Source organism: Saimiri boliviensis, chromosome 16 (genome assembly GCF_048565385.1).
Source record: "Saimiri boliviensis isolate mSaiBol1 chromosome 16, mSaiBol1.pri, whole genome shotgun sequence".
Taxonomy (NCBI): Eukaryota; Metazoa; Chordata; class Mammalia; order Primates; family Cebidae; genus Saimiri; species Saimiri boliviensis.
Window position 1 is genome coordinate 33,624,971 of NC_133464.1, and position 19,435 is coordinate 33,644,405.

The following is a 19,435-nucleotide window of genomic DNA, read 5'->3' on the forward strand; positions in this document are numbered from 1 at the left end:
ACAGCTTGTTAGGCATCCTAGAGAGGAGGAGTGCCTAAGTAATGCGCATATATTCAGGGCTTGCGATCAGGAGGAAGAAGAAGAAGAAAAAAAAAAAAAAACCACAGAGGGGCGTGTGCGCATCTCCTCTTTCTTCTTCTAAAAGGTGCCCACCCTTAGACAATAGCTGGCCCTTCTGATCTTTCCAGACCGCGGTGGGAAAGGTGAGGCGCGCAGTGCGCATGTCCGAGCAGCTACAGGTGCATCACCTGCGCTGTCCTTGCTGGTGGTCACTATAAGAGCGGCTCCCACGCGCCGGTCGCGGCCGGACGAGCGCGCGCGCGCGCAGACGCACGGCGCCGCCGAAAGGGAGAGCGCGCGCCAGACAGACGGAGACAGCTGATGCCTGTCAGCGCGGCGGGGCCGCGAGCTCTCGCGAGAGCTCCCTGGGACGGCCGCGAGAAGTGGGGCTCAGGTGTAAGAGGAGTGCATCCCGTCGGCGCGCGGGGCTAGAGCTCTCGGAGAAGCGGGACTGCGAGGCCGGCGCGCGGCGCTCCGCGCGGTCAGAGGGAGCGCCCGGCGGCAGCAGGAGCAGCAGCAGCAGCAGCCCGCGGTGCGGCCGCCGCCAGCCGCCGCGGCTGCAGCCTCCGAAGGGAGGCCGGGGGAGCCGGCGTGCGCACTTTCCCGCGGACTTTTGGAGTGTTTGTGGATGTACATGCCAAGCCGCCACGATGATGTCCATGAACAGCAAGCAGCCGCACTTTGCCATGCATCCCACCCTCCCTGAGCACAAGTACCCGTCGCTGCACTCCAGCTCCGAGGCCATCCGGCGGGCCTGCCTGCCCACGCCGCCGGTAAGCGCCCCACGCCGCGGCCCCGGCCCGCGAGCGCGCCCCTCCCCGTCTCCGAGACGCTGCATGTCGGGGGCTGGCGCGTGCGGGTCCCGGCGCGGGGAACTGCGGGCAGGGGGTGTAGAGCAGTCCCGCGGCCAGGCACGTTTGTCCGGCGGCGCTTGCGGTCGTGCTCCTGTCGGCCTCCGCCTCCGCGTCGGGCGCCCGCCATCCGAGTGGGGAGCGCTGGGGCCAGGACTCTGGACTTCCCTCCACTTTCTCTGCTAATTTCTCGCCTCGGAAAGGCGGTCTCTGTGCGTGTTCGGGTGTGTGACGCGGGTCCCCAGCTGCGAGTTACATTTCCATTTCTTCTTCTTTTCCCCTCCTTTTTCGTCTCCCACACCCGTTCCCGGAATGTGTTCCCGTGTCCCCCTTCCTCCGCACTTCTGTCCCCTCTCCATTCTCCTGTCCCTTCTCTTCCGTCCCCTGCCTGGTCGCCACTGTGCCCCGTCCGTCTTTCCTGCTCGCCACCGCCCCCAACCCCGTCGTTATTTTGGTTGCTTTGTGTTTGCCCTTCGCATGTTGTGCTTTTCCGGCTTGTGTGTGTCTTGTGTTGTTTTGTTTCGCTCTTTTGGTTTTGTGGTTTTTTTTGGTTTGGTTTGTGTCGCCTGCAGCTGCAGAGCAACCTCTTCGCCAGCCTGGACGAGACGCTGCTGGCGCGGGCCGAGGCGCTGGCGGCCGTGGACATCGCCGTGTCCCAGGGCAAGAGCCACCCTTTCAAGCCGGACGCCACGTACCACACGATGAACAGCGTGCCGTGCACGTCCACGTCCACCGTGCCGCTGGCGCACCACCACCACCACCACCACCACCACCAGGCGCTGGAGCCCGGCGACCTGCTGGACCACATCTCCTCGCCGTCGCTGGCGCTCATGGCCGGCGCGGGCGGCGCGGGCGCGGCGGGCGGCAGCGGCGGCGGCGCCCACGACGGCCCGGGGGGCGGCGGCGGCCCGGGTGGCGGCGGCCCTGGCGGCGGCGGCCCCGGGGGCGGCGGCGGCGGCGGCCCGGGGGGTGGCGGCGGTGGCCCGGGCGGCGGGCTCCTGGGCGGCTCCGCACACCCGCACCCGCACATGCACGGCCTGGGCCACTTGTCGCACCCCGCGGCTGCGGCCGCCATGAACATGCCGTCCGGGCTGCCGCACCCCGGGCTGGTGGCGGCGGCTGCGCACCACGGGGCGGCGGCGGCGGCGGCAGCGGCGGCGGCCGGGCAGGTGGCGGCGGCGTCGGCGGCGGCGGCTGTGGTGGGCGCGGCGGGCCTGGCGTCCATCTGCGACTCGGACACGGACCCGCGGGAGCTCGAGGCGTTCGCGGAGCGCTTCAAGCAGCGGCGCATCAAGCTGGGTGTGACGCAGGCCGACGTGGGCTCGGCGCTGGCCAACCTCAAGATCCCGGGCGTGGGCTCGCTCAGCCAGAGCACCATCTGCAGGTTCGAGTCGCTCACGCTCTCGCACAACAACATGATCGCGCTCAAGCCCATCCTGCAGGCGTGGCTCGAGGAGGCCGAGGGCGCGCAGCGCGAGAAAATGAACAAGCCCGAGCTCTTCAACGGCGGCGAGAAGAAGCGCAAGCGGACTTCCATCGCGGCGCCGGAGAAGCGCTCCCTCGAGGCCTACTTCGCAGTGCAGCCGCGGCCCTCCTCCGAGAAGATCGCAGCCATCGCTGAGAAACTGGACCTCAAAAAGAACGTGGTGCGGGTGTGGTTTTGCAACCAGAGACAGAAGCAGAAGCGGATGAAATTCTCTGCCACTTACTGAGGGAGCTGGGAGGTGTCGGGTGGAGCCGAGTGGGGAGCCCAGGAGGCATTTTTTGGGGGCTTTCCTCTGCCTGCCTCCCCTCGGATTTGTGTCCCTTATCCTGCCTGGGTTTGGGGAGTCCCTCCTTTCGCTCTTTCCTCTGCTCCCTCTCTGCTTTCCCTGCCCCTGGGGTCCCCCAGCCTTAAGGACTGGGGTGCTGGGTGTGGGGAATGGAATAGAGGGTGGGGGATAAGGGGGGGAGCATTAGGGAGAGTGGGGAGTGGGGGGAAGGAAAGCGGAGACCTGAGCAGGGTTTTTAAGGAGCAGGATGGTTCTGGGGTTTGGGTGGGGGGAGATGCGGGAAGGGTAGGAAAATGGACTGTTTTTGACCAGAGACACTTACCTAAATCTCCTGGGGACCAAGGAACTATGTACAAAAACAAATCTACCAACCACCAAAAACTAGACAAATAAAGGCAAACTAAAACAAAACAGAACAAAAGCAAAGGAAAGTGCTTTAGAAATTTAACTCGGGGAGCCATATTGTGCAGCTTCATTTCCCCCCATGAAAGAGAAAAAAGCACCACCATTATTACCACCTCCCCAACCCTACACACACGAACTGAGTCAAACTAAAACCAAACGAACCGGAAGTTGAAGTTCTGGGTAGCAAAGCTAGTTCTCTCTGCGTGTTTAATTTTTCTTCTAAATCTCACCTCCACCCTATCCATATCCTTTGCTTCCTTCATTCCAATGAGATGCCAGTGGCTGTTCTCCAACGCAGGGAAGTGAGTGGGAGCACAGCTGAAAAGAGGGTGTCAGGGGGAGGCTGGCTGTTTGCTTAGGTGGAATCTAAGTTTTCCCGTGGCCCTGCCTATACTCTGGTGGCCTGATCCTGGTGGGGTGGAGGTCTTTGGAGAGAGGTGCATAGTCTTTGGGCTAACTAAAAAGCAGAATTCCCGGGCTTCAAAATATCTTATTCTAGGAAAATGAGACAATTTTAACAAGAGTTTGGATTTTTTTTTTCTCTTATATCGAAGATCTAATTTTAGACAATTTCAAAGTAAGTTTTTTTTTTTTCCCATGCATAGAACTTCAAACTTGCCTTTTCATTTTTTTTTTTTTTAAGAGCGGTTTAAACTTTTTTCCCCCCAGTGGATTCAAATGGATCGATGGGGTGAAAGTTATTAGGAGAGATACTTTCTCCTGTTTTCTCCACTGAACAAGACTCATCTTGTTCTTCTAGGTCCCCTTTCTTCCTCTCTTGGAGAACATGAAATAATTAAATGTTGAGAAGTTCCTGCTTTCTGTTGGGTCAGGGCTTGGCTGTGAGAAAATCACCCTAATCCCAGAAAAGAAGAGAAATTTAAGGTGCCCTCACCTCCATTTGTTTCAAAGAGCTCTCTGCATGTTGGGGGAAAACAGAACAACTCTGTTTTCTTTTAATTGTTCTTATTATTCAAGAGTCATTTATTACTGGGGATAAATGTTGGGTAGCAAGAACTTTAATTTGCGCTGTCAGTCTCCCGAATAGAAAATCATGTATAGTATTTCAAAGTAATAATCAGGTACCTTACGAGCTGCTGTTGGATTTTAAAAAATAAGGTTCTTGAGGTGGTTAGGTAAAATGCCTGCTTCGTGTACAAGATACTCTTTGAATCTCTTGTGGAGATGGTTTGTTACTATCCTTTAATCATAACTAAAACACTGAAAACAGAACAAATGAGAAAAGAAAAAAACCTGCCGAGACTGAAATCATGCATGATCTGGAAGGTGTGGAAAGAAATACAATTAGGTCTCACTCTGGTTAGGCATTATTTATTTAATTACGTTATATATCATTGTTTGCAGGGCAAACATTCTATGCATTTGAAACTGAGCACTAAACTGGGCTAGCTTTCTGGTAGACCGTTTTGTGGATAGTGCGATTTCACAGTCTACTGCCTGTTTCCACTGAAAACACATTTTTGTCATATTCTTGTATTCAAAGGAAAAGGAAAAAAGGAAGATTATTGTAAATATTTTATTTAATGCACACACTCACACAGTGGTTACGAACTGCCAGTGTTCATCCTAAAATGTCTCACAGATTGATCTACCTGTCCATGTATGTCTGCTAAGCTTTCTCCTTAATTATGTCTTCTCTTTCACCTTTCCCCTCCCGTACTTCTATCAGAACCAATTCTGTGCGCCAAAATACAACAGGGGGATGTGTCCCGGTACACTTACAAATAAAACATAACTGAAAGAAGAGCAACTTTATGATTTGGGTGCATTTTTGTGTTTATACTGGGCCAGGTCCTGGTATAGCCTTTCAACAAATGAGACAATATAGCCAAAAAACCCCAACCAACCAAACAAAAAAGAAAACACAAATGGGGGAGGGGAGGGTGTTGACGGGGAATGAAAAGAGGGGAAAGATTGAGAATGATGTATTTTTTTGCTGATTCAGAATTCACTTTCAGATAACTCGTGAAAAGTGATGCGCTGAATAAAATGAGTTATATATTAGTTGCCTGTGTTTATAATTTTTTTTTTAACTGCAGAAACTCTTAAACCACAGCACTTGATCCAGAGTGGTGAAAACAAATAACCAGGCACCCCCAAAATATTTAAATTTAGGCCCAGGGACAGAGGCACTCGGAGGTTTAGATGTGATATTCTAGCCAAAAAACACCTAGAAACATGTTAACTAAATGGCTTTTCTTCGGAGGTTAATACATTTTAAAAACATTCACTGATTGTCTGGATACCTTGTCAAGTGCTTCTGTTCTTTTAGAACATCCAGTGTGCCACCTACTGCTCCAGAGTGACCAGTCTCTATTTCTTGGTGACTTGAGACTAGATCAGATGCCAAATGTACAAAGTTTCTTAAGAGCTGGGAGTGTATTACCTGAAGTCCTCTTATTTTAGCCAAATCTTTTTAATTTCACCGGCAAATCTGTGAAGCAAAACACTTCATGTTCAAAAGAGTAGTACACTTTAAAAGCTGTGATTTTAAAGTTGTTAATGTTTTTTTTTTTTAAAAAAAAAGCAGTAGAGGTATTTTTAAAAATAGAACTCTTCCATAAAAAGTTGATTTGTTTTTGTTGTTATTGACTTGAAATATAATCAGTTTTAAATAAAATGCATTTGTTAAAAAATCAGTTATTTTATAGAAAAGTATGACTGGATTTCATTGTTGGAAAACGAGGACTGAACAAATCAAAAGATTTACAAAGGTTGTTTGTTTTTGTTTTTTAAGCCTGCCTCAAGCAGAAATGTTGCAGACAAATACATGAGTATTATATAACAAAACGATCATTGTCGGTATTAAAAATTCAAGGATTTGCTTTAAATTAAGTAAAACCTTTACCAAGTAAAAATGAGACCATTATGCTAATAAAACAGATCATGAAAATAAGTTTCCTATTTTATGTAGTAGGAAACTGTGCAAAACAACGCTTTGCTTTCTGGTGAGTGGATGTATATATCGCCTGAAGAAGTAATAAGACTATTATTCTAAGGCACCTTCAACTGTCGATCCATGGGGGAAAAAACCAAAAAACAAAAAACCCCAAAAACTAACAAAAAATGACCTCCTGAAGAGGCCAAAGTATCACTGAAGAGGGTGCATCGTTTGTCAATCAGTGATAGTTTGGCCTTTCAGAGTTTTCTGGTTCTGAAGAGCAGAAGTTCACTCTAAGCGGATTCTCCACCAGTTTTGGGGTGGAAATGATAAAATGTGTGTCTCGGATTCTTTTAAAGAATAATCTCAAAATAAGTTTGAGAGAGTGGGAAAATTGGGCTCCGTTTGCATTTCAGCTTCTCAGGAAATCCAGGCGGCGGTGGAATAGCAAACGCAAACGACAAGTAAGCATTAAATGCATCTGCCACATTTATACCATCCATTTGTCTCAAATTTCCTCGTTTTTTCAGTTCTAGCTCCAGGTCCTGTTCCTTCTGTAGGTCTAAAAAAAAATGGTGTCCTCAAGACCCATCAACTAACTTCTGAATAATTTTTGTTTACGTGTTCTGAAATTGCTCTCAACTTCGATTACACTTTCATAAATAAACTGTAGGCACCCACTGCCGTGCTTGTATTGATTTTTGCTTTCTTGTGATACTAAGACTATTTCGGTCTGGTTCCTACACGTGGCCGCGCACGTGAGAGAACCGAGCGCCCCAAGCCCGCAGGACTCACTCAGCGAGCCCTGCCCTCCGCCCCTGCCCCGCCGCCCCGGCCTCTCCTGATCGCACCTGACACCTACTCATCTTTCACGTTGATAGGCTTTCGCAGTTTTTCGTCCGTGAAGTTGGAACTGGGGCTTCTGATCCTGGCTAAAACTAGCATTTCCCACCCCATTGGAACGGCCTTGGTGGCCAGCGGATGATGACAATACTGGTACAGTTCTGCCATCGGTGTTATTGCCACCTCAGCGCAACGCTGACAGCCACGCAGCCCCTTCGGGCTGTTTCAGAAAAGACCTCAAGCTTAACTGATTGTTTTAAAAATGCAGCCGAATTCTAATTCTCACGAGGTCCTCTTTTTCACTTGCGAGATAAGCCTTGTCGCAAACATTACGCTATTTAATGTTTGATCAAACCTTCGTGCCACCGCGGCTTCGGGCGCGGGGCTGGCTCACAGGGCACCGCAAGTGAGCGGAGCTGCTAGAGAGCCAGCCTGGCGCGTGAGGGGAAGGCGCGCTGCCACCCCACTCGGGTTGGCTTACCCTTTGAATAATTTATGGCCGGAGAGTTCTGGAAATTAACAAAATGAATGATAACAAGAAGCTAATTAAAAACTTTCGTAATTGTTGTCATGTCAGCTTTGTAGAAGGACCGGCAGCCCCCGATTCCCTCCGCGAAATACAGTGGATGTGCAGGGCGGGGCGCGGATCCGGAGGCTGCAAACTTCCGCGGCCCAGCGCTGCTCTAACTCACGGAGTTATTTCGGAGGCCGCCTCGCGGGGCTGCTCCCTCTCCGGCTGCACGCTGCAGCTCGCAGGTCTCCCGGGCTAACTTTCAGACTTCAGGGTGGGTGGGTCGGTGTGTGCAGTTTCAAACCACAGGCAGAGCTGATTGGGTTGAATTTGAAGACAGAAGGGGACCCGCCCTCCCCCGACTCACGCGGGGTTCTGGTTCATCCACCCACCCACCCAGGCGTCCCAGCGCCTTCAAGAGCACCAGCTGCGGCTCCCGGGGCGGTGGCGAGGGGACTGCGGCGCATCCTGTCTGCACGCCTCCGCCGCCTGCCTGGAGAAGCAGCAGCCCACAAGCTTCCAGGTCGCAGCTCCGCTCTAACTGTAAGACTGTCCCCGGCCTGCGAACCCTGGCCAGGATTCGGCTTCGCCCGGGAGGACCCCGAAGGTTAACTGCTCTAGGCCAGGACGTCGGGCGCGCGTGCGCAAGGGTGGCCTGCGGGTGCGCACGACCGGGAGAGGGGAAGGAATGGAGCGCGCAAAGAGCGCGCCGGGAGCGCGCAGAGCCCGCACATGCGTGTTGGCGCGCACCTAGTCCCCTCGGAGAGTTGGGCTGAAGTTCCTTGGCTCAAAATTAGGCGCTCCCGGAGGTCCTCTCCAACTCTTACTGGCTCTTGAGGACGTTCAGAGAGAAAAGGGAATGGACCAATGTCTCAAAGCGGTTAAAAAAGCCCTCTCCCTGCCTAAGTCAACAATCTCCTTAAGCATCACAAAACTTTCAACAACTGCGGTACACGTTTCGAAAAGAATTGGGAGGAATAGGAGCTTGGCATTTGTTTTGTTACTAAGGTGCATATTATCAAAACCCTGCTACAGATTTGAATTTATTAGGCAAGGATTTATATCCGGGGCGAAATGCAGGCTTGCCGCTAGTCTTTCGTTCAGGGAAATCCTGAATCGCAAAGTTGAAGCTGAAAATCTCGGATGGGTGAGTAGGGGCATAGCCCTAGTCAGACCAGCGCCCTGCTCCCGCAAACCAAGGGCTGAGGAAAAGCGCCCTCGTCCCAGTCCCCTCCCAAAGCCTCCCCGGTGAAAGGTAGCTGCTTTCTGATTAAGGGGGAAAAAGGCGAGGAAGGAAAGTTGACAAAAGGAGTGGTGGAGGAAGAGAGACTCCTCGCATTGGTTAGGTAAGAGGAATCAAACAAAAGTTTGTTTGATAACTCTGACGCCTGGCCTCAGTACAGTATAATATATACAAACTTTTGTAGGCGTAGATTAGGATAAAACAAAGTGTTGACCGTTTCCAGCCATGGAAATTCACTTACACCAGTTTCTCCCTTTCCCCGCCCCCACCAAGTGTTGACAATAAACATTTAATGAAGGCAGAGACCTGGTTGTCTCCAGACAGTATCAGAATACTTTAAGCAGACCATTAGCACGGCCTCTTCCACTTCAAACATCGCGGTGCACTCTAACATTATATATACATGTATATATAAAATACTACATGCGAGACAAATAATACATTCGTACGGATATCTTAAGTGGTCTGCAGTAGTTCTGATGTCCCCTGTACTTACTAATAGAAAACTAACTCATTGTAGATTACTCGCGCTTAAAAAATGTTAAATACAGTTAATGCAATATTAATCGCCCTTTGGTGATATAAAATGCAATATTTTCAGGCAGCTATTGAGTTTTCTAGAAGAAGAGCTGATGTAAAGAGTCACAGCTGAATAGTGGAGAGAAAAAGCCCGGTATTTATTGCTTTTGTTTGGCTTTTGGCTACAGAGACAGGAACCTTCTAATGGGGTAAGGACATTTATTTTATCTGCAATCTATTGCTGGGAGAGCAGGGGCGGCAGATGGGGCTGGTGCGATATTCACAGTGTAATTTAGAGCAAATCCTAATAACTAATAATGATTTATGTTAATTTTGATCACTTATGTGACTTCACCAAAGCGTTGTAATAAAAGAAAGAGAAAGAAAAGGAAGCTGAATGTGACAAGGAGCTCTGAGGCTGACATTGGGTCTTAACTGTCCTGCACTTTGCGCAATCTTAAAATGTGTTATATGAGTTAGCAATGGAAATGCAGGCATTTAAAAAAGCAGGTAGGATCCACTTGATTCTGGGCAGAGATATTTCCCGAGGGCTTGCGTTTCTTCTGAAAATTTATCTAAATGTGACGGACTGGTGACGCCTTTGAGCCGCAGACGCTTTCATCCCAGTTTTAAATAAAACAGATATGTTTCCATTGTTTCTTTTGCTTATATTAAAGTGTCTCGTGTGTGTGTGTGTGTGTGTGTGTGTGTGTGTGTGTGTGTGCTGGCCGTGGGGAGAGGGAGTCCATTGTATTTGACGCCAGAGTGCACGCCGGGGTCTTCTTTCCAAAGTGTAATCTGAACCCGAGGCTTGAAAGCAGCCTTAGCGTCTAGGAGCGGGCTCCCTCGAGCACCACCACCACGCCTTACGCAAAAGTTTTATTACTGGCTGCTTAAGCAAGTTGCTCGTTTCTAATCTTCACCAGATATTTGTTTGCCTAGAATCAACTTTTGTAAAGCTTTTCGATCCCTACCTACGTCTTTCTCTTCTCCCAAGGGATTCCGAGGCTTTTAAACTTAAAAGTGCCTCCTTTCTCCTCACTCCCCTGGTAATGTGGCACCGGTTCAGAACCCCAGGGGCTGCCAACGGGACGTGGTTCTGCACAGGAACAGGGTGAATTTCGGCTTCCACACAGTGCACTCAGAGGGTTGGAGCGGTTTTGAAAGGGAGGGTGCGCCTTGCTCGTGGCAATTTACTTTTCCAGTTACCTTTTGCGAGTTTTAACGCCTCGGGGCCATAGTTTGAAAGTAAAACAGCATCAAAGGACCTCCTTATTAGCTCTGTATTTGGGAAATCTGAAGACGTGAATACCTAAAAGGTTTAATAGGGCGGAACAGCATTTATTTGCCAAGCAAACAGCTAGAGTACAGTTCAAAAGGGGTGCAGTGGTTTATCAGCAGGAGGCTGGAAGGAGAAGAACATGGGCAAAGCGAATTTCAAGCTTCAGTTGCAGCTTAAAGTGAATTAAATAAACTTCAAGTGTGATATATGCTTTGATTTTGAATATCATTTCCCTTGCCCCAAATTTATATATGTATATGTATACAAATTATATATATACAAATACACACGCGCGCGCGCACACACACACACACACACCCCTCTCCTCGAGGTTTTTCCCACCTTTCAGAGTTGTCATGACTTTTTGTTTGTAAATTTTCAGATTTTGTAGCGTAAGACCGGTTACCTCTTCAGGAATCTGATCTGTAAATGCATTTAAAACAAGATCACATTCTTTAAAGTTAAATTTTCATTATTTTCTTCCTGTTTTTCTTGCTTTGAGGCTACAGATGTTAAAATGCACTTAATTTCTTCCATTAGAGAAAAAAAAATCAAACGACATGATTCAGAGCAGTGTCTCATAAATATGATGCTGTGTTTTGTTTTTGCTTTTTAAATATTCTCTATCAGTAACTGAACTGTTACTGTAATGCTGGTATTCTGGGTATAAAGAAGACTTCACGCAAAATAAATCTTTAAACAAGATAAATCCAGGCAGCTGACGTTGCCTGTTTACTGATAATACTCAGGAGCTGGTGTGTGTTTGTGAGCTTGAAGCTGTGCCTCCACGTGCATATCCATATGCAAACAGATGTAAGCACATTTTTTACTGTTGCTGTTGAATGTAACTGAGTCTTATTTCTAAACTTCATTCTGGTTCAGTCCCAGTGTTTCAGCACCAGAAGCAACTCCCTTAAAATTGAAGAGTGGTGCATTATTGAAACTCTCTATCAAACAGCTCTGGGGTGCAGCCTTTCTGAAAATGCTGGCTCTCGATGAGGTCTGACTGTCTGACTGCACATAAGCCCCTAATATGTTAATGGCCGTAGGGGATGCCTAAGGTACTATCTCAAGCTGCTTCGCACACCATATGTCAGGCCGTTAGCCACATGGATCTATTAATCAAAAAGAGCTGGAGAGGAAGGAGAGGGTCTTCGGAAGGGGGGAGAATGAGAGAGATGGGAAAGGAAGAGGGGAAAGAAAAAGGATTTAAACAGCCCATGTTTTCATTTTTTTATAAAAAATGAATAAAAATATCTAAAGAAGGGTCCATCAACAAAGTTTTCTTTTCTGTCAAGTTAAAGACTGTTCATAAATGTCTACCAAATAATGAGCATAGCATTTAGTTCTACTGAAATAGATTGATATTTTATCTGAAAGATGTGATTTGGGTTTGCTTTATTGCAAAACTTTTATAGGCAAGACTCTATTGGCAAAAAAGTTGTTTTGGTTACGCACATTGTTTTGTAGATGTGCTTTATTAAAAGTAGTGGGAGGAGAATAGGGAAATTGTGTGTTTAGGGGATGTAAGAAGGTCATGGAGGGACGTGCCTGGGGAATTTGTAATGAATATATAATTTATTAATATATATCTGCACGGACAGTAGAGCTTTCACTTTTTTTAGTTCTTCTGAGAGTAAATGTAATGCGTTAACATTTTTGTTTCTTCCTTTAAGCTGGCTTTATGATAAATGAAACTGCAAAATATGAAGGTTAGCAAATAGAACTTAATTCTTTTAGATGGAGAAGAAATCAGAAAACATTTAAAAGTTCAATTTTTTCATTTCTTTATTGTTTAGTAATATATCTTGCCTTTGAATGTTTAAAATAGTTTTCAGTTAAATAACTAGTTTAGAAAGTTTGCACAATCTTAGAAGTAATTATATACTCAGCATGAAGAGGGCATAAATGAGTAAGTATACTAAGTGTGTAAAAAAAATTTTGAATTCTTTCTTGAAATAACGACCATATTTGTCATGTGTCTTAATCTAATTATTTTTAGGGCAATCAAATGGAAGCACAAATTTTAAAATATCCGACCTATATTAGAAACAGAGTAATGAAAGAAAAACCTATAGGTACTTGGATTTAAAAGTTACATTCTTTTGATGTGCAATACTACCTGAGGATAGAGAAAATATAAAATAAAAAATCAATTCAAGCATATTCACTTATTGTTTTAATTATAGTAAGTGATGATGGGTCACAAGAATACTTAATTTCTGGATTATCAATTTTAAGTTAAAAAATCTATAATTAGTAATAGCATTTAAGAAAGAATACCCTTGAAAATTACTTTTTAATAATGTCATAATTAGTAGGCTTACACTGCAGTAGTTAATTTATAAGATAATGGAATTATTGGAAGTTTATTGATCTTAGGTTTAAAAATATATATGCAAATGTCGACTACTTAAATATATTGAAAACACAGATTATTAATCCACTTCATAAGCCCTGTGTCATTAACACAGACTGATTGTGCTCTATTATACAGGATGTGTAAAGGATACAGACAGCAGACTTTTTTTTATTTATGATTCAAAAATACATTAAAGAAGATAATTGTGTTAAAAAGTGCAAGTTACATAAAAAAAGATAATTGTGAGGTTGTACTCAATAAGAAACAAAAATTCTATAGTGAGATCTATTATAATATTTACAGTATAAAAGTGGAGTACTTTGTACTATGCATTAGGTGGACAGTATTAAATATTTTTTATTTTCACAAGGGCACCTGTCTGTCTTTATATAGAAGTAAGTGCTCAGTTACAGGGACAGGTTAATGTTGGTAGGTGTTTTTAATTAAAAACACCACTGCTTTAGATTATTTGGTTTGGCCAGTAAATTATCTGTGACTTTTTTAGTTAAAAAAAAAAAGAGACATTTTAAAAATAGAAAATTGTATTGTAGAGAACTGTAGTCAATCTATAAATGACAGATTCTAAAGCACTATATTTCATCCAGGAGATGATGAATACATAAAGAATCATCCTGAATTTCAACAGTAGCAGGTAGGGAGAAACACTTATTATCTTTAAATTTTGGTGCATGCCACTAGCCTTCATTTCTTTCCCTGTAGTTAAAAGGTAGCCCATATATCTGTCGCTTTGGGTTTCCAAAGACTCGTAACTTAATTCCTTCAGGCTATTCATCAGCACAGTAATTAAACTAGCAAATGGATGTAAATAAAGTGAAATTGGTTTCATGACAGATGAGGCGAAGAGGCCTCTGACATGAAACAAGGCAGGACAATAATGATTTCAGCAGCATCAGGCCATGGAAGGAACCCCAGCTGGATTTATTAGGTGCTGCAAGTGATTTGCTAGAAGCGGGCAAGACATGAGCACTCTTTAATTTGACAGGAATTTTGCATCCTAAAGAGCATATTGAAACATAAATTCAGAAACAAGTTCAGGCAAACTGTAAACAGATGTACTGTTAGACTGAAGATACTACTCAGTATTTTAAAAAGGAAGAAGAAAAGAGAACTACATCCCTCTCACTAATAGAAGTGCTTCATTTGCACAATTTATTGTTTAATCCTGGGAAGTGGCAAAATAACTATGAAACATTTCATTCTTCTTAGTGAATTCTATTACTATTATAGGGTTAGTAATTTTGGATTTCCAGGTTTATTTATCAGGAAAACAACCAGTGCAATAGATGATTTAGAACCCAGCACAAGTAAAGCATTTGTACTAATTAGCTGTACATACATGGGACAGATATATGACAAACTGGAGAGAAGCCTGGATGGACAACTTATTTTACAGAATGTAATTATTATTGTATTTAAATAAAATCTATGATAAAAATCTGGCACCAGTTTATTGCCTCTAGCGATTTGTGCCTGGATACCCAAAGAACAAATTTCCATCTACAAAGAGAAACTGTTTCAAAACCTTGATCAGATGAATCTTTAAAATCAAATACAGATTTGTCCTTGCAAAATAAGCAGTTCCATACACTAGAGGGAACAAAAAGATAGCAGAAAATTGCATAATAAGAGAATAAGGTGTAAGAAATGGATTCTTGGCTGGCTTCACAAGACTCAAATGAAAACTGAGTCACTATTTCACTACAATAAGGAAGTCACACATAGAATAAATAAACGGCAGATTTTCACACTAGCAGCAGATCAGTCCCTTTCTCCATGAAAAGATGAGAAATGAACTGCTTTATTTTTAAATGTACTCTTAATTATTTAAGCCTCCTTTCACGAAAAGCAAAAATAAGTAATTCCTCCAAATCCTTCATGAGTTGTGCCCTCCCTTTTCACAAGATTCTCGCAAGATTTTCAGCACCGCGGCCAGCTCCAGGGAGGGACAAGGGGAGAGCGGGCGGGAGGGCAGCCATTGACCCAGGAGTGGTGAAACCTAAATATTCCTTAAAATCTACCGGCGATTTAATTATTTAGCAGTAAATTCTGATCTTCTGTGGGATACTAAAGCCCAAGTCCTCAAATATTTTAGAAAGTAGTGTTTCATAGGAAAGTGAGGAAGAGGGATGTGGGCGTGGTGGGGGCTGGGGTAGAGAAAGAGTAGGTTATCAAAATTCTTTATGAAAATAAGACCTGAAAAAGAGAGAGAGAGCAAGAGAAAGAAAAAGAAACACCCACTGAATGCTACCTCCCTTCTAATAGTGGGTGACTTTCAGGCCAAGAAGGAATATGTTATGAAACTCAATTGGTTTTCTCCCTGAGCCTGCTCTTTTTTTTTTTTTCTTAAACAGGAAAATATGCTTAATTATTTTAAAGTTCCCTGCCAATCGCAAGGCATAGCCAAGTCCTTTAATTATAATACAGTGTGAATAGGGGGAGCATATGGAGGAGAATGTCAAGAAGAGGGTGCCAGGGGCAGATCCTCAGAAATCTGTATTCATTTCTGGCTCTTATTTGTTCAGTAATCTCTACCATCATAACTAAATCTTGAAGCACTGATGTAGTTCGAGTTGTTGTTGACTTAACGTCAAAATTCAATCACTGGGGGTTTTGCATCAGCCGGGCTACTTATTTGTCTAATAAATCCGTCATTTTGTAAGAAAAATATTTGAGCAGCCGTACTTGACCTCTTGGTATCCACAAGTCACATTTATTTCTCCCAGTTTACAAATGCAAAATCGAGATGATCATCTAATGCCTGGAGGAACTGTGTTGATTTCGAATTGGATTTTAGATGGAAATGTCTATTTTAAATACCTTGTGATTAAATTGTACATATAATAGAATCCATGCATTTTTAACTGGTTCCTGCTTGGAAACTTAACAACCTGAACTGCAAGTCACACATATCGATGCCAAAAGGAACACACACACACACGCGTGCGCACACACACACACACACACACCCCAAACCCACTTTTCTCAAACACCAAAATTTTAGCCTAAATTGGAAGACTTTATTAAAATCAGAGGGATTTTTTCTAAAAAAAATGTTCCTCTATTAATGGATTCGCCACTCTTCTCCCAAAAATGTTCTAATTCCTGGAGGTTAAGACTTCATTATCCCAATCCCAGGAACAGTGCACACAGCATTCACGCAGTGTTGACTCCACAACCAAACTGTAACTCAAGTCTAATGAAATCCATATCACCATCTCTGAGTATTATTAGTTAACGAAAATAATGTGTTATATTTGATAGAATTAACTTTATTCTTCAGTCTAGCAGCCTGTTTGGAAATTGCTTGAAAATATTCAATTGCTTCTCTCCTACCCCTTCTCCTTCAAGAATCTTTTTAATGCCAAGACTTCTTCACAACTGAAATCTTTGGCGAAAGGCAAAACAGTCTATTCCAGTCCATTGTAGAACTGGGGAGAGTGAGACACTATCCACATATTATGGCAAAAGTACTTGAATTTTTAAAAAGACGTCTTTAGAAGGCAGACTGGAAAAATGGTTTTGCCAGTTGGCGATGGGACTGGGAGGACTGGGGCCTCGGGAAGCTGGAACAACTGGACGGAGGCTGCAATATCCGAGAGGTGCGTCCTGTGGACGCAGTCTCGCCCGCGTGGCTGGGGTGGTCGGGTGGGGGTGTAGACTGGGCACATTTTGGTTGAGAGAAAAGAAAGGCCTGGCAACCTGCTGAAGCTTTGGATTCCCTTTTGCCTTCTTGCTCAGGGCTGCGTGTGTGTGCGTGCGTGTGTGCGTGTGTGTGTGCGTGTGTGCGTGCGTGTGTGTGTGTGTGTACTCTTCAGTAACTAGGGGATATGTAGAGAAAGTGTTGAAGTAGCTTGTTTATGTCTGACACCTTCGCGATGGTCCGATCCCATATACAAGAGATTTCATTCGAAAAGTGATCAATAAACAGGGAGGGTCTCTGACCCCTGCAGCCTCTGCCCCAGCTCTGCACTGCATTTTCTGCCCCTCGAAGTCCCGCGCCGGTTCCAGTTGAGTTTTCGTGTTCTCATGTTTTTCCTCAGACCTTTCTCTCCCATTCATTTCACGCTCGGGATCCCCGAGACCTCGGAGTTTAAAAAAAAAATTTTTTTTTCCCGGTCTTGTGATGATGGGAGTATTCTCCCCGTGCATCGCTGAGCGTCCCGTCTAGGTCACTCGGAGCTCGATCGCCGCGCCGGGCTCGGGAGACGCATCTACGCGGGGCAGGGCTGGCTGGTTGGCGGCGGGCAAGCTTTCGCACCCGGAGCTTGCGATGCTTCCTGATGGAACAGTCAGCCTGAAGGGCTTCTCTTCCAGGGCTCTTCTGCAGGTGCTCTTCTGCAGGTGCTCGCTTCCCCCTAAGACCTAGAGAGGTCGCTAGTGAGCAGCGCACTTGGCACTGCAGAGGCTGACTGAGTGACCAGTCCTTACAGGGAGGATGCTGGGATTCGGGAAACTGTATCTATAATAACCATTCCTGTACCTTTCTCATAAACATGTCACTTCCATTTTTAAGTCAGCCCCCCTAAATTTGATGACTTCAAATTTTCGTTTTCCTCTCATACTACCTTAAGGCATTTAACACGTTCAGAGAAAGGCACTGGGGGAAAAACGAATCCTCAGTTTTAGGCTCAGCTATCTGAGAGCAGCAATCCACATGACCCTAACCCCAGTTCCAAGGATTGGGGAGAGTGGAAGGACCGGGTTATGTTTCTGTGGGTCATGCCATGAATCCAACTAATGGACAGTTCAAATATGAGGAGGTAAAGGAATAATTATTTAGTATGTGGAAAAAATCTGTCAGTGAATTTACACATTCGTCTAATATTTGTTTCTGTTGCAAAAACAGTGAAGGGGCTTTCAGAGTCAATCCATCCTGTTTCCTTTTTCATGCCCCTCCTTTCTTCCACTTCCCTTTTTAGTTCTAGAGAAAAACAAGAGCAAGGAAATGTTCTTGGATTTGGTGGATTGTCCACTTTGCCTTCTAATGTAGAGATTTCTGAAGGAATTTTATTCTTGAATGTGGTTGGGTTGAGAAGAGAAGGGAAATATTTGGACAGGTCCAACTTCCCGGGCTTTGTTGCCTGGACAACGTTCGCTTGGGCTTCCCCTTGGCGTCCAGATTCCTCTGCAACCATCAGTAATGTCAAGGAAATGACTTTTACATTAACACTGGTTTCCTTTGGTTTTCCTGAGTGAGTCATTCAATCAGAAAACGTCTTGAGAAATTAGTACTATGTCCACAGACAATACTAGCAAGCCATGAAGGCAGGTGTAGCAGGCAGAATGGTTAGTAGATGGAGCAGGTCAAAGTGTTTCTGAGGTAGACATATTTTTAAATTCAGATGATCCTCAATGTACAAATATGTACGGCATCATTTCTGGGAGAAAACTTCTATAAATACTCAACACTATCTATAAAGTTTTGAAGTTAGCCTTTACCCACATAAAGTAGATACAAGTTTGTGAACTTTTTAATTGAGAATGAAATTGGAGCAAAACATAGGAAGTGCTTTGGCTGTTTGAAAAATATTAATGTTAGCTTGTGGAACTAGATGCACTGTACCATACTTATTAACAACTTATACAATCTTAAATCAATATAAATTAATTTAATTATGATTTGTAATTGCATTATGCATGATCAATTTGAAACACTACATTAAAGATAATTAGAGCTAGGCACCATCACTTGTCACTCCCCTAATAGCTTAATGAAGAGGAATGTCATGTACCACCTTTGGGTTAAACCTGTAAATTAGGATAAATGTTATTTTCCAATAAAAATGTAGTAAAATAATTGTACATTTAATAGACATTTTTATGACTCAATTGTAAATGTGTAATGGATTTTTTTTGGGAAACTGCATTATTATTATTTTTCATGGATCTAGTTAAGTATTTATTAGGGTTGATTGAGCTGTCAGTGTTATTTCAGGATCAGACCTTGAGGATTTGAATGAAGACTAACTTTTATGTAAAAATATCATGCTGTCCTCGAAGCAGGTGCCAAGAGGTCACTGCAGATGGAGGTCCTAACTTAGCATAATGGGTTTAACATTTCCATGACATCATCAGGGAATCTGAAAGGAGTCTAAGGATAATCAGAGTGGTCATTCAGAAGAACAGTAAATATTTTATGAGGATATATAGAAGACAGGAAAGATGGTCAGAAAGGTGATTCTAAGCTCCTTAGAGTTCTGTGAAGGAGGCTTCTCAGTTACTCTCAGAGTTAAAAGAGCCACTTCATTCTTATATTAGCAAGACACATTTGAGAGGCTCAGAATAGGACCAAGATTAGGCATTAGTTTGTACAAGATCATTTCTGTTTCCTGAAATCATGTTTTGTTAAGGTGCCTATATTTATTCTTTACGTGCTTGCAAACAGGAATATACATTCATTGTTCCTAAGACTATTTTCATTTGTTGATTTCTCAATATTACCTGGTACTGCAAGACAGGTTCTTTTAAGATGATAATTGAAATTACCATAAGCATATTAGAAGTGCATATCACTTAGATGAATTCAGCAAGCTTTATTAATTGTTTAATTTTCTACTTTTAACAAATAATATTTGAATTCCTGTATTACTACGGATGTTTTGATGGTATTCACCTTTACGCCCAAATTTCTACCCCTAACCCAAGGCAGATATTGAAGGAAGAA

The 19,435-nt window shown here is 44.4% G+C and overlaps 1 protein-coding gene across 1 annotated transcript; it reads left to right on the forward strand.

Annotated features, from left to right (window-relative positions):
- The first annotated feature begins 690 nt into the window (after positions 1-690).
- On the forward strand, positions 691-2,662 carry POU4F1 (POU class 4 homeobox 1). Its single transcript, XM_039473230.2, has 2 exons — positions 691-833; positions 1,484-2,662. Exons 1-2 carry the CDS (start codon positions 711-713, stop codon positions 2,621-2,623), a joined length of 1,263 nt encoding a protein of 420 aa, XP_039329164.1. The 5' UTR covers positions 691-710; the 3' UTR covers positions 2,624-2,662.
- The last annotated feature ends 16,773 nt before the right edge of the window (positions 2,663-19,435 follow it).